The sequence below is a fragment of the Pristiophorus japonicus genome, chromosome 12 (genome assembly GCF_044704955.1).
Source record: "Pristiophorus japonicus isolate sPriJap1 chromosome 12, sPriJap1.hap1, whole genome shotgun sequence".
Classification (NCBI taxonomy): domain Eukaryota; kingdom Metazoa; phylum Chordata; class Chondrichthyes; family Pristiophoridae; genus Pristiophorus; species Pristiophorus japonicus.
In genome coordinates, this window is record NC_091988.1 from 168972569 (window position 1) to 168987891 (window position 15323).

General features: G+C 44.8%; 1 protein-coding gene across 1 annotated transcript in view; it reads right to left on the bottom strand.

The window, feature by feature from the left end:
- LOC139277543 (collagen alpha-1(XIV) chain-like) overlaps positions 1 to 15323 on the bottom strand; it is a 216192-nt gene that overhangs the window by 162654 nt on the left and 38215 nt on the right. Inside the window, exon 2 of the mRNA XM_070896129.1 lies at positions 12912 to 13013. Within this exon, the coding sequence (XP_070752230.1) occupies positions 12912 to 12987 (76 nt within the window). The 5' untranslated portion in view covers positions 12988 to 13013. The remainder of the gene's footprint in view (positions 1 to 12911; positions 13014 to 15323) is intronic.

A 15323-nucleotide genomic window follows, 5' to 3' on the forward strand; every position in this document is an offset into this window, starting at 1 on the left:
AATAATGTAATGTTATGCATGCAGTTTCTGTACTCTCATATTAATCATATGTAACGTCTCTCGTTCACATTTATTGCAATAGTGTTGTTCCTCGTACATTTGCCTGCACAGCGCAAGCATTCTCATATCTCCCCTTCTCTTCTAATAACCTCGATTATGTTTTCCAGCTCACCAGACTCCCCAGGCACAACGGGAGGCCGCTGCAGCAACACCTGTACCGGTGCAGTCGTCATCACCACGGGTGACGAACAGCAAAGTGAGGAGGAGGAGGAGGACGAAACCGAGCCTGATGTCTCATCTGTGGTACCTGCGGCCATGCCATCCTGAATGGATGAAGTAGCGAGGACAAGCGGCTTGCAGCAGGCCGCTCCAAGTGGTCCAGTGCCCATGCTGACCCCGCAGAGGTTGAGTTGGTGAGGTAGGCATGCGCTGCAACGAGCAGATGTCAATGAGGACATGGTGTCACTGTTGAAGGCGAGCATCGACATAGGTCGAGAGCTCCTCCAGGCGCTTGGTGGGTTGACCGCCAACATTGCCACACTGTCAGCGAGAATAACGGAGGGCATGGAGCAGCTAGTTGCAGCAAAGGGGCGAACAACCGGCTCTGTTGATGCCTTGTGGCACGCGATAGTTTCGGGATATGGCACTGCACCCCAAGGTGCCGTACCACCAACCAGCACGACAGATGCGAGACAGGAGGAAGACCTTCCTTCTGACTCGGAAGACATTTCTTTGCAAACGTCTTCTCCTCCATCCAGAGGTCATTCTGCCGACGTCACCCACCCCCCACAGCAGCAGCCCTTGAGGTGCTCTGCTGCAAGACGTCTTGGGCCCGTTACTCGGGGATTATGTGGAAAATGGGGGGTTACAACAAGGGGAGGTCAAGTTACAGGAGGGAAGCGTGGCCGCAGGTGATTGGGGGGGGAGGGGGAGGTGTATATTATTGTTGTTATTTTTTAAAAATTGTTGACTGTTGGGGATGGTGGGAGTGTGTTGTTATATTGTTGTGTTAAAAATTGTGTTCATTGTTGAGGGTTGGGCGGGGGGGGGGGGCGGGGGGGGTGTTGTATATGTTTGTTAAAAAAATGTTTTAAAGTACCTGTTGAATTATTAAAACATTTTATGTAACTTTACAATTGCTGTGAAGCGTCTTCTAATAACGTACAGTAAAACATCAATACAAGGGTTGGAAACAATGGCATGGCCAGGCAAGGATGAAACATAATGCACCTGTAACTGTCACCAACGTAACTTCAAGCAAACCGTTCATTTATGAGCTGCTGACAAGAGAGTTTTACAACTGCGTAACTACCACGGGGTTTTGCCAGTGGTGTGGGGGACCATGGGGGCATGAGTTCATAGCCAGGCTGATTGTCCTCCCCAAGCTCCACGTTCTCCTCCTCCCCTCGCTCCTGAGGTGGACCGGCGGTCCCATCTGGCAGTTGTTGTCCTCTCCTGATAGCTAGGTTATACAACATGCAGCACACCACAATGAACTCAGTGACCTGCTCAGGGTGGTATTGTAGGTTACCTCCTGAGTGGTCCAGGCATCTGCTTCAGAACTCCAATTGTCTTTTCAAGCTATATGGCTTTCGTTGTAGCGCTTCTTGGACTGGGACTTATGCAGGGGGGTCATGAGCCAGCTTGCACCTTTAAACCAACAAAATATCTCAAAGCACTTCATCGAGGTGAAAATAACCAGAAATTGAATAGTGCTGCGAGAAGGGTTGGGATAGTAACCGATGGCAAGATCAAACAGGCAGGTTTTAAGGAAGCTTTTGAAGGTGGTGAGAGAGGTAGAGAGGAAGGGGGCTCTGATACAATTGACAGTTACGAACTGTTGCAATTTACTTAAGATAACAACTTTAAAAAAGTCAAGAATTAACAATGGTTATTTGGCAGAAAATGGAGTAATAGAGGTGGGGCTGCAAAGGAAGTCACAGTTAGAAAGATGTAGAGCACATACTGGAATTTAGGTCTGAAGGAGGGTGTCGGGACAGAGAGGAGGTAAAGCCAGAGAGCGAGTTGTAGATGAGAACAAAGATGGAATGGGTTTTATAAGAACCAAGTTGCCTTTTCTCATTCCTTAATGTTTTTATCTTGTTTGACTTTATGGCCATCATCAGAACCAGAGATGAGATTATACCCAGTTCTTTACTTAAATTAGAATCCACGTGGTGACTTCCATGGGGTAATTCTATCCCAATTTGGGGTTTTTTTGCTGCTATTGTGGCAATCACTGATGATCAATGCTCTTAATGTAGTTAATCAGGTCTCCAATTTAAATATATCATGCTATTTTGTCAAAGCAGCAATCAGGAATCAAAGTCTATACTTCTTTGTTTAATCCTGGGTCTGTAACTTATGAGAAACTATAAATCACAACTTTTACTTATAGAACATTTCATTGCTTTTAAAGTTCAACAGATATTTTTCAAACTCTGATTAGTTGAAGTGACTTCAAACTATTAGGAATTTCACGAATGAAAAAGTTGACTTCCTTGTACTTCTCAGTAGAGTGCCTGGACTTCTCCTGCGATAAAAAAAACATTAAAAATAATTCCCTGTACATTTCATACACTAAACTGAAGAAGAGCGTACAACACACAATACTCCACAATACGCAGTATTTTTAGTAGAAACTGAAATAAATATGATGAATTTCAATCTGAAGAACAAACATGTATTTATAAAGCAGTTTACCATGCCCTCAGAGCACCCCAAAGCATTTTACACCAAGTTTTTATTTAGCACCAAAACTTTAAGCGATGATAATTTAGAAACACTTAAATAGTAATTGGATTTAAAATACTATTACAAAAAAATCCTTAAATGACCTATTTTAAGCTACTTCAGTTTTAAATTTCAGTTATTATCTAACCCTGGCCAATATTTATCCCTCAATCAACATAACAAAAACAGATCATCTGGTCATTGTGGGAGCTTACTTGTGCGCAAATTGGTTGCCGCATTTCCTACATTACAACAGAGACCACACTTCAAAAGTACTTCATTGGCTGTAAAGCACTTTGAGACATCCGAGAAGAAGTGCTAACAGAGATATGCCAGCTCATAAAGGCAGACCTATAGCCTACAGGACTGCACTGCCCGTCGAGGTGAAGGCGACTGTGTCACTTGCCTTCTAAGCCTCCCGTTCCTTTCAGGCATCAGCAGTGGACATATGCTCCATCTTGTAGCAAGGTACACATTGCTGCATTCGCCAGGTGACTACTGCACTATACGCATACAGGATGGACTTCATAAATTTCCCAATGACCAAGGAAGCCCAGAATGAGAAGGCTATAGGTTTTGGACGAGTTGCTGGCTTCCCCAAGGTTACGGGTGCCATTAACTGTACGCACATCGCTCTGCGAGCACCTTTACTCAATCAAGAAGTTTACTGAAACTGAAAGGGATTCCATTCCCTGAACATTCAGATCGTCTGCGACCATACTTAGCGCCTCATGGCAGTCAATGCCCAATATCCAGGGAGAATCCGTGATGCTTTCATCTTGCATGAGAGCAGTGTCTCAGGCATGTTGTAGCGTCAATCACAAAGCAAGGGCTGGATGCTGGGAGACAAAGGTTATGGCCTCGTCACCTGGCTCATGACACCCCTCTCCGGAACCCTCAGACAGAAGCCAAGCATCGCTATAATGAGAGCCATGCAGCCACACGCAACATCGTCGAATGGACAATTGGAGTGCTCAAGCATTGCTTCTGATGCCTGGACCACTCTGGTGGCTGCCTATAATATTCCCTTCAGCAGGCCTCTGAGTTTATTGTGGTGTGCTGCATGCTACATAACTTGGCCATCATGAAGGGACAGGAATTGCCAATGGGAATTGCAGAACCACCATGGAGGGGGGGGTGGGGGGGGGGGGGGCGGAGGACGAGGACAGGGAGCCTGGCGAGGAACCCATGCTACCACCACCCCTACCACAACCACAAGGGAGGCATCATGGAAATTTTGACGCTTCAAAAGCCTTTACATCAGCAGCTGATGATTGAACGCTTTACTTGAAGAGTGAACAGCACATTTGACCGTTGCTTGGCCACTCTATCCCACCATGTTCACTACTCCCCCTCTTATTCTGTAAATGAGACACTAACACAGGAATGGTTAAGGTAAACAATAGATTTTATCAAAAATGTAAACTTTTTGAACTTTGTAAACGTTGAAACAAACTTTAATAAACATTGACAATTTTTATAACTTAACATTACCAGAATTTGAAAACTTTTAAAACTTTAATAAAATAACACAACTCATACCCAAATGTCTTTTAACACCGGGTGTCCCCCACTCTCCCCCCACCCTCTTACCTTACATCTAGCCCCCTCCCTCGCCTGCTACCCCTACCCAAAGTGGCACCAGTTCGTGCAGCAAGGCAGTCAGAGTCCTGCTGATTTGGGGTTAAGAGACCTGGGAGACACCATGTGGGGATCAACTGGAAAAGCTCGAGGTATGGAAGGCCCGGCATCTGACTGGTGAGCCGCTTGCTCGGCCTCGCCAGTCACAGGTGGTGTGGGTCTGGGTATGACACTGAGGTCTGCAGTGTCAATGGTGGAGGTCATCAGTAGCGGTTGGGCATTGACAGCCTCGCAGCTTTCCCTGCTCGCACGGACAATTTATGACACGACCTCCGTGATGGTTGCAGTGAGTGTCGCGATGCTCGCGGGAATCCTACCAGGACCTCGAGGAGCTGTCGGGTGAGCTGGACGCTCTCCCTGGGCAGTCCCACCATGTCCAGTTGGAAGTCTGCCTGTCTGTCCGCAGACCAACTTTGCCGACTCAACCTCCGTAGAGACGGCATACGGGATTCGACCTCAGAACTGCATTGCTGCACGCCACTAGTTGTCCCAGGAGCCTCGGATGTGCCAAAACGAACATTTTAGTCAGTATGTAACAAGCCCAACACGAGAGGGGTGGTTTTGGATTTAGTTTTGGGAAATGAAGCTGGGCAGGTGGAAGGGGTATTAGTGGGAGAGTACTTCAGTGCCAGTGACCATAATTCAGTCAGATTCAAGATAGTTATGAATAAGGACAAGGATAGACCGGGAATAAAAGTCCCAAATTGGGGAAAAGCTAACTTTTCTAAGTTGAGAAGTGATTTGCCCACAGTGGACTGGAAACAGCCACTTGGGTAAAATCAATGTCGGAACAGTGGGAGGCATTCAAGGAGGAGATCCAGAGGCCTCAAGCCAAACATGTGCCCTTAAAGAAAAAAGGTGGGAATAAAAATTCTAGATCCCCCTGGATGTCTAGGGACTTGCAGAGGAGGATAATGAAAAAAAGGGAAAAATTAAGTCATATACTGACAGCTAAATACTGTAGAATCTTAGGAGGAATATACAAAGTTCAGAGGTAAAATTAAAAAGGATATTAGGAATGCTAAGAGAGAGCATGAAAAATTATTGGCAAGTAAAATTAAGGAAAACCCAAAGATGTTCTATAAATATATTAAGAGCAAGAGGATAATTAAAGAAAGGGTAGGGCCTATTAGAGACCATGAGGGTAATCTCAGTGTGGAGGTGGAAGATGTTGGTATGGTTCTTAATGAATACTTTGCATCTGTTTTCACAAAGGAAAGGGGCAATGCAGATACTGCTATCGAGGAGGAGTGTGAAATTCTGGATGAAATAAACAGTGAGAGAGGAGCTATTAAGGGTTTTAGCAGCTATGAAAGTAGATAAGTCCCCAGGCTCGGATGGAATGCACCCAGGCTGTTGAGCGAAGTAAAAGAGGAAAAGCAGAGGCCTTGACCATCATTTTACAGTCCTCTTTGGATTTGGGCATGGTGCCAGAGGACTGCTAATGTGGTACCCTTGTTTAAGAAGGAAGAAAGAGATAGGCCAAGTCATTACAGGCCTGTCAGCCTAACCTCAGTGGTGAGAAAATTATTGGAAAAAATCCTGAAAGACAGGATAAATCTACATTTAGAAAGGCAAGGATTAATGAGGGACAGCACGAATTTGTTAAGGGAAGATCGTGTTTGACTAACCTGATTGACCCTCCTGATTACCTCCTCAAAAAATTCAATGAGGGGAGTGCGTATGATGTAGTATATATGAACTTTAGCAAAGCTTTTGATAAGGTCCCACATGGTAGACTGGTCACAAAGGTTAAAGCCCATGAGATCCAGGGCAAAGTGGCAAGTTGAATCCAAAATTGGCTTGGAGATAGGAAGTAAAGGGTAATGGTTGATGGATACTCTTGTGACTGGAAGTATGTTTCCAGTGGGGTTCCACAGGGCACAGTACTGGGTCCTTTGCTTTTTGTGGTATACATCAATGATGTAGATTTGAATATAGGGAGTATGATTAAGAAGTGTGCAGATGACACTAAAATTGGCTGTATGGTTGATAATGAAGAGGAAAGTCATGTACTGCATCATCATCATAGGCAGTGCCTCGAATCGAGGATGACTTGCTTCCACGGCAAAAATTTCACAGGTGTTTCAATGAAGGATCTAATGTTCCGGATCCCGAACTAAATCTTGAAGGGTGGAAGATGCCTGTGCGTGGATTGTTTTAACGTGTGGTGACCATTGCACACCAGCCACCACACGAGCTTGACCGAGCTAGGTCTTGGTCCAGTGGCAAGGATTGACCAAGATGACTGGAGACCAGCTCTGCTACACGGACCTAGTGCGTACACATATCACAGTTTGGGCTGGCCCGTGCTGCCCCTGGGCCCCTGGCCCCAAACTCGCGCCTCTCCTGGGCCTCAATCACGTCCCTCTGCAATCTCTCGCTGCTCCTTCGCCCGACCTCGTCACTCCTGCTGTACCTGCCCACGCTCCAATCACTGACCTGGATCTTGGTGACATCCCTCTTCGCTGCCGTTGCTCTCCTGCACCAGCATGTGCTACTCCCTGGAGTGGTATACCGCCAGTCTGCTCCTTCCGCTCCCCGGCCTACTCTGATGGTGCCCGCAGGCCGGAGCCCGCTCAGCCTGCTGGGCCAGGCCGCCACGCTGCTCCTTCCACTCCCCGGCCTGCTCCGATGGTGTCTGTATCCTCCTGAAGTCTGCCACTATCCTCCTCACTGTTTACCGTGTTATCTTTTCTCATGGACTGCAGGAGGATATCAATCTACTGGTCAGGTGGGCAGAACAGTGGCAAATGGAATTTAATTCAGAGAAGTGTGAGTTAATGCACTTGGGGAGGGCTAATAAGGAAAGGGTATACACATTAAACAGTAGGCCACTTAGAAGTGTAGATGAACAAAGGAACCTTGGAGTGCTTGTCCACAGATCCCCGAAAGTAGCAGGCCAGGTGGATAAGGTGGTTAAGAAGGCATACAGAATTCTATGCCTCAGCCAATAAAGACAAGAGCAGGGAGGTTATGCTTAAATTGTTTAATACACTGGTTAGGCCACAGCTGGAATTCTGCATGCAGTTCTGGTTGCCGTATTATAGGAAGGATGTGATTGCACTGGAGAGGGTGCAGAGGAGATTTACTAGAATGCTGCCTGGAATGGAGAATCTTAGCTATGAGGACAGATTGGCTAGGCTGGGTTTGTTCTCATTGGAACAGAGGAGACTGAGAAGAGACCTCATTGAGGTGTATAAAATTTTGAGGGGCCTGGATATAGTGGATAGCAAGGGCTTATTTCTCTTGGTGGAGGAGTTACTTACGAGTGGGCATAGTTTTAAAGTGATTGGTGGAAGGTTCAGAGGGGATTTGAGGGGCAGCTTCTTCACGCAGAGGGCTTTGGGGGTTTGGAACTCACTGCCTGGAAAGGTGGTGGATGCAGAAACCCTCACCACATTTAAAAGGTGCTTGAATGGCGCTTGAAGTGCCGTAACCTACAGGGTTACGGCCCTCGAGCTGGTAATTGAGATTAGACTGGATAACATCTTGTTGGCTGGCACAGATATGATGGTAAGTACTGCAGGGAATCGAATACGGCCAGGGTGGTCTCCTGGACTAATTTCAATCACCTGGATGGGTCGGAGAGGAATTTTCCCACATTTATTCTCAATTGGCCTGGGTTTTTACCTTTTTTTTTGCCTCTCCCAGGAGATCACATGGCTCCAGTTGGGGTGGAGTGTAGAATGTTTCGGTGCAAGGAGTATCGCAGTTGTGTGGGGTGGACTGGTTGGGCCAGATGCTCTTTACCTTGCCGCCATTGTTCATAGGTTTATATGTAACCTTCAGGGCTGCTGACCGAGGGCCTTGCGGCTCTTTGTCGGTAGACGCGGACATGATGGGCCGAAATGGCCTCCTTCTACGCTGTAGATGACGATGTTTCTATGTTTCTAATGTTTGACCATCCTCAGGCGACATGTTTCCCGGTGCCAAAAGATGTGGAGTGCATCTGCCCTCCCTCCTCCATCGCCGCTGTTGACTCATCACTGGTGTCTTCATCTTCCCCGTCCAACCATCCCCCTCCACATGATGGCCTGATGTGGAGGATTTATCAGAGGTATGCAGTGCCTGTGACTCTCCATCTGCAAGTAGAAAGCAATAGACCAGTGGTTAGCAGTAGGGGAGGGGACAGGGCGACATGAGGAATGTTACATAACAGAGGCTCATTTGAAGGACTGCCGCTACTCCATTATATGTAGTCCAGAGACACTTAATCTGTCTCAACCCAGCTCCACAGACACTGCATCACATTGGCCCAACCCTAGTCCACACACACTGCATCACATTGCCCCAACCCAGCCCAGGGAGTGTGTAGGACCTACCATAACTTTCTAATCGGGGATCAGCACCCCGGTGGGAAGTTGCCCAATTGTCGGTGCCAATAAGGCCAGCCACTCGCTCCTCCACGTACATGAGTGGCAGGGTGCGAGCCCGACCACCACCTGTGCACAGCTGTTTGCAACAGTTATGTGACTTCTTTGCCTGTAAAGATGAAAATGGGAATGGTTACCAGAGGGTCTATCTGCTCTTCTGGCACACACAGATAGCCACCGAAGCACTTATACCATACTATGTGAATGCAATACAGTCCTCTGTTTAATTGTCTTGGAAATTGCACGTGGTTCATCAGGAGGTCATCAAAGTGCGGCAACATCTTATGAGATCTCAGAAAGCAATCTTAATAATGTATAAAGATCATTCACGGCAAATAGGGTGCCAACTAAGCCTACCTATATGTCATGCATTTTCGGAAGCAAATCGACAGAGAGCTGAGACCCAGCAACAGCATCAGAACAAATAGTGTGTCAGATTTATAATTTCAGCAATGAATGAAAATGGTACTCACTCTGACGACCCTTGTGAGACCGTTACATTTTTTTTCGACACTGGTCCGGCGTTCTCGCAACAGTGCTGGAGGCAGAGACCTCCTGTGCGATCTCCCCGCATATTTTTCTGAAGATTGCTGGGAGGGGTCTACTTGCACCCCTCCTATGTAAATCGCCCCATCTGCACTCCACAGCAGTAACTAGTGCCTCGTTTGCCTCATACGTAAACCTCCTCGCTCTCTGCCCATCTTCTTCCATGCTCCTCCATGCTCAAAATCAAAAGTCAAATGGCTGATTCAGCCTCGGGTGTACTGTGCATGCAGCGGGCGCTCCCTGCCTGTATTAGCGTTTGCCATTGGACAGCTGACCAGAAGCGCAGGAAGAAGAATTTTTTTTTAAATTCACGCATGCGCAGAAGGGCTGATTTTTCTTCGACGGCGGAATTTTCGGCTCCGGCGCACAAAATCTGTTGTGCAATGCCGGAGTTAGCGCTAACGCTCATTACCATTTGGCGAAAGTTGTGGGCTCTGGCGCTAACACTAACCCAGCACTAAAAAAAAGATTTTGCTGCGATTTGCGGCCAAAAATAAATTCATTTCAGTTCTGCAAAGGAGTCTCCATCTTAATTCTCTTTCAAATGCCGACAGGCCTGTTCTGCAGTTCCAATATTTTCTGTACTTCATTCATGAAGTTTTTAATTTCATTGATGCTTTATTACCAAAGAAACAAGTAAAAATCCCCACAATATAATACAGTACTGTAGATAACAATACCATCTTTATTGTAGCAAATCTCTGCTAAATGTAACAGCTGTCCTGAAACAAACTGGTCTTCCTGGGACAATCATGTTTTGATCTGTGATGAAGTCTTTCACCCTCATAAATCTAATTAGCATTTGCTGGTATTATCTTTGTGTTATTGAAACACAGTATTCACTCTATCCAGTAACTGGATAAAAGGAACAATAGCCACTTACTACAGCTATAATATATGTCTAGCAATTTAATTCCTCCATAGAAAAGAGAATGAATTAAAGAAAATCAATTCGACCGTGCTGAAAAGTTTTCATTTTAAAAACATTAATACATTTTGCAAGATATGTTTCAAACAGCAATGCTGTACAGTTATGAGCAAATAATTAGTTACGAGATTGTAAGAGGAAAGGCATTACACTGGGTCAGTTGATCTAAAAAGTACTTTGTTGCTGCATTCCTGGTTGGAATGAATACTGAATAGAGTGAATAATTAACAACTACCGGTATTTATTTTAAAAATCACTTTTATCTAGAACTATAACTCAGATTTTACATTTACAAAAATGTTACTCATGTTTCTCATTTCCTGTACAACACCCATTAAACATTCAAATGACAGAACGAAAGTGAAGACCACAAAGAAGAGTTCATATTGCACATATAAAACACATTTGTCCTGTACATGAATACAGAAATTGTCATGCTGTTAAATGGCTCAGGGGGCACACGAGAATATTGCACATAAATTATGAACAATTGATGTTATTCAATTCAAATATACTAAAATTGTTAATATATCATTGTTAGCCAAATGCTTTGACTGGTTTCTTAATACTTTAAGTGATAAGATCCTAACATTTGTTAACAACAATTTTGTATGTAGGCAATAGACACACCTCTTGTACAACATGCATATACTTAGCTTTAAACTTGATAACAAAATGACAACTGAAGTAAAGACTAAAGCTAACAGTATAATTTTCTGGTTTTATTTTAGTATAGTTTAATAGCAAGTTTTAAGGCAGAGAAGTTGGTCAAGAAGTGATATCCAGAAGAAAACTGGCAAGCAGAATAAAACATGCTTCTTTGGCATTTAAAAATAACTTTTTTTTTAAACAGCAGATCTCCCCTAGTGCTGCTCGCAGTGAGTCAGAGGTTATGCTATTTATAAATGCAGGAGCCTTATGCAATATAATGCACAATGCATTTTTATCCTTCTAAGGTGCAGCTGTGTGTAATGTGGTCAGCCCCTTTACAGTCACAAGATCTAAATAGGGACATATTGAGGTCAATTAGTGGCTCTTTGCATTTAGGAACAGCTTGAGATTAATTTTAAAGTATTTTCTGTTGCTTTGTTGTAAGTGACAGAGAAATTTGCATGTTTCACAAAATGTGGCAGCTGAGGTGCAATGGAAGGATTTTGAAACTTCTTTACATACAGTTGTTGATTTCTCATGGCACTGCGTACAGTAAGATGGAAGATATGGTAGAGGTTTGAGAGAAATGCAATGAGAGGCGGTGTGGCAAGTGGATAATAAAAATCTTTTTTGATTGGTTTCTGGGAAATGTGAGCCAATCGGAAAATCGTAATTGTGCTGGCACATGCTTAAAATTTGCCATGTGTTGCATCTTAGGACAGATTTGTTGTAGTGTTACTGACAGTAAGTTGGACGATACACTGTTTTATAAAGTCAATGGCGAAATACACATAGTATTATTCTGCTGCTAAGGAAAACTGTGTGCTTTTAAGGCTACAAAGTCAAGTAATTGTTCAATAGCCAACAGGTGAAGTAATTCAGAGTTTAACTACTGTTCAGGCTGCAGGTCCAAAAATCAGTTTTGTTTGCCTAAAAATGATCAGCAAATAAGAGGCTGCAGATATTCTGACTCTGGATTTTTTGTTTTCTGGCGAGTTTTTTTTTCCTGTAAATTCCAAATGACCCACCTTGGTTTATTAAAAAAGTGTGATGCATAACTTTGAAGGTGACACTTGGAGTATGACATACAAACATGATGGACAGGAAATGTGTGCTATACATACCACTTATATGACTAGCAAAGTGAGAGCCTATGCTACTTTGTTGTTCCATGGCAGATCTCATTGCAGCACCCATACAAACATGAAAGGTAATTTTTTTTAAACTAAAGGCCTTTTTCATTTTTGAGATCAAAATTGCTAAGGCACTTAGAGTTATGCTTTACATGGATTAATCACTTTAAATGTATGGCAAATCTCTGTGCCACCTACACTGATATGAAAGACAATTAAAAAATAAATGCTCAACAGTTGATCAATATTTGAACTAAAAAGTGTCAATTAATTTGCCACAACACTTAGAGTAAATAGTATATATTTGAATAGCATTATAATGCAACACGCCTGGTTCCTCCTCATTCCTATACCAAATATTTTTGCACCACCTCCAGTAAGGGAAAATACAAAAAGCACTAAAAGAAGTAATACTGTACATTTGTACGATATTGCAAGTTTAAGTGCTTGTAAATGATTCATGTTGTTAAAGTAGTTCAGTGTTAGCTGAGTCAGCATGAAGAGCATTCATTGGAAGGAAAGATTACAGAGAGAAAGCGGCATGCAAGTACATAGTGGGGATGGAGGGATCAGAGAGTTCAGGGGTCGCATGACCCAATGCCTGACCGAGATATGAAAGGGGGAGCGCAACACAGTGAGGCAGGTAGGCCCGAACACTAGGCTCAAGGCCAGATAGGCCATGGCTCTAAACAAGGGCAGATCACTGCAAACAGCTGTAGGCATCCCGGGTGCTCCAAAAATGGATCCACAAAATTCAAATAGGTTCTAAACAAAAGGAAAATGTCCCCAAATTGCTGAAAATCACAGATAAGTTACAGTCAAAATTAGGGTCAGTGAATTCTGAACAGATTTTTGCATTAATGTCCCTTATGCAGTGTGTTCTTATACATCTAAGATAAATACCTTGTCCCTCCGCTTGGCTGATTTGATGAAGCACCACTATTACAAAGGCAACAATGCAGCTCTTTTGTACGGTCATGGCCAAATCAGGAAACAGCACAAATCCTATCAATAAAAAGGATATACACTGAATTAATTTTTAATTGATTATAAATCTACACAAGGTTCTGGATGGGTACATTCTCTTGATAATTGAAACACAAAAGTCACCATTGAGCACTCCAAGGACCGACATTGTTGGGATTAGATACAGATTAAACTCCCACTTTACTGCCTCAACTCCAACCATATAGCATAATTCTCTACAACATCTGTGTGAATCTCAGCAGCCTTGGCTTAGTAGTTGCACACTTACCTCTGGATCAGAATGTTGTGGGGTGAAGCCCCACTGCAGGACTCGAGAACATAATTTAGGCTGACTCCTCGGTTTAGTACTGAGGAAGTGCTGCACTGCTGCACTGCTGCAGCTGCCTTCTTTCAGATGAGATGTTAAACAGAGTCCCTCTCAGGTGGATGTAGAAAATCCTACAATGTGCTCCTGGCCAATATTTATCTCTCAACCAACAAAATAGATTAACTGGTCATTTATCTCATTAGTGTTTCTGGAACCTTGCTGCGCACATTACAACAGTCACAACACGGCTCTTAGTTGGCTGTGAAGAAATTTGGGAGGTCATGAAAGTTCTATATAAAGACATGTCTGTCTCACTGACTGCTTATGTCCCTGTGTAGAACATTGGCCACGTTTTGCCTATTTTATGGGCATAAAATGGGTGCAATAAAGCCCAATTTCTGGGACCAACATCCTATGCCCCAAGGCTTCCTGAAAGATATCTAACCCAAAATTGGTCGCCGATTTTTCACGGGTCGCTGGCAACCCATATTTAAATGAGGGTCCTAACGTCTGTTTTAGGATTAAAAGTGATTATCTTCAGAAACATTTTTGTGTCCTTCTGCGCACGGGCAGTTGGCCCCGCCCCATTTTGCACACACACCCAATTCCCCTTCGGCGCATGCGCACTGCCACAGTTGCGGCTGCAGTGCAGCATGGGTGATGCTTTGTTCATCTCCGTGGGACAAGGCTCGTCAATGGATCCATGCTGGCTGGGGAGGTGGGGAGGGGGGGTGGGGGGGCTGGGGATGGAGGGTAGAAGAGAGGATTGTAGAGGGTAGAGGGTAGAGCGAGAGAGAGGACAAGAGAAAGGGAATCGGAGGGAGAGAGGGGAGGAAAGGGGGGGGGGGAAGAGAGAGAAAATTGGAGGGAGAGAGAGAGGAGGAAGACGGGGAGAAGAGATGTTGGAGAGGGAATCGGAGGGAGATGGGGAGAGAGTGAATCAGAGAGAAAGGGGGAGAGAAGGAATCAGAGGTGGGGGAAGAGAAAGAGAGGTCAGGAACTCGGGGGGGGGGGGGGAATTCTAAGAGAGTACAGAGAGCACAGTAGGGATGGGGGAAGAATGTGATCCAGGTCTAAAGGGGGAGGGGAGTGAGAGTGAGAACATGATCCAGATGGTAAGACGGATCACGTTCTTCCAACCCCATTATTGGACTGGACGAAATCTGAAAGTCATGAGACTGTCACTATTCACTTCAAACCCAATAAACCTGTTGCATTGTGTGACCCATCTATGGGGGGGGGGGGGGGTTAAAGATCAAGATTGGGGGCGGTGGGGGGAGGTTATGAATCCGTGGGGGGGGGGGAGGGGCAAGGAACTTGGGCAGGGGGAGGTGGTCAGGAACTTGGGTGAGGGGGTGGCATGGTGGGGGATGAGTACGTCAGGAACTTGAATGGGCGGGGGATGGGAGAAGGTCAGGAACTTGGCCGGGGAGTAGGTCACTAATTTGGGTGGTGGGGCCAGGTACTTGTTGTGGGGGGGGGGTGAAGAGAAGGTCTTAACTTGCGAGGTTGAGCCGTCTGTTCCAAAGGAGCTCTGACCTGTCCGGAGTCAGCAGTCAGAATGGCATGAATTACACTTTGAAAAGTAACTGATTACATAGGGAGGATCTAATTACACATTCCAGAGAAACTGCTGGGTGTGTCTTATCCTCCAAGGAGACCAATCAGCAATCGGCACTTGTCATCCAAGGGGACCAATCAGAGCTTTTGGTGTTGCGAATAAACATGTCCTTTAGGAATCCTCAGGAAATTAGTGTCCCGAGGAGCATCTCAAGCACTGGGCATGCTTGGCTTAGCTTCACCTGGTGTGGATGCGGTCTTGGAAGCAGCTGCCACTGGAAATGCTGAGCTTTAGTAAAAAGTTTTGACTTCATGTGGAGCCATGAATGTTTTTAAATGTTATCTTTTATCATTTTCAAAGCGGAGAATATGCAGCAAGGTTGTATGCAAGATGTACCAGCTGGAGGTAGATATTAGGCAGTAGAATTTCTGCTTTTAATGCAATCGGGAAATTGCACCCA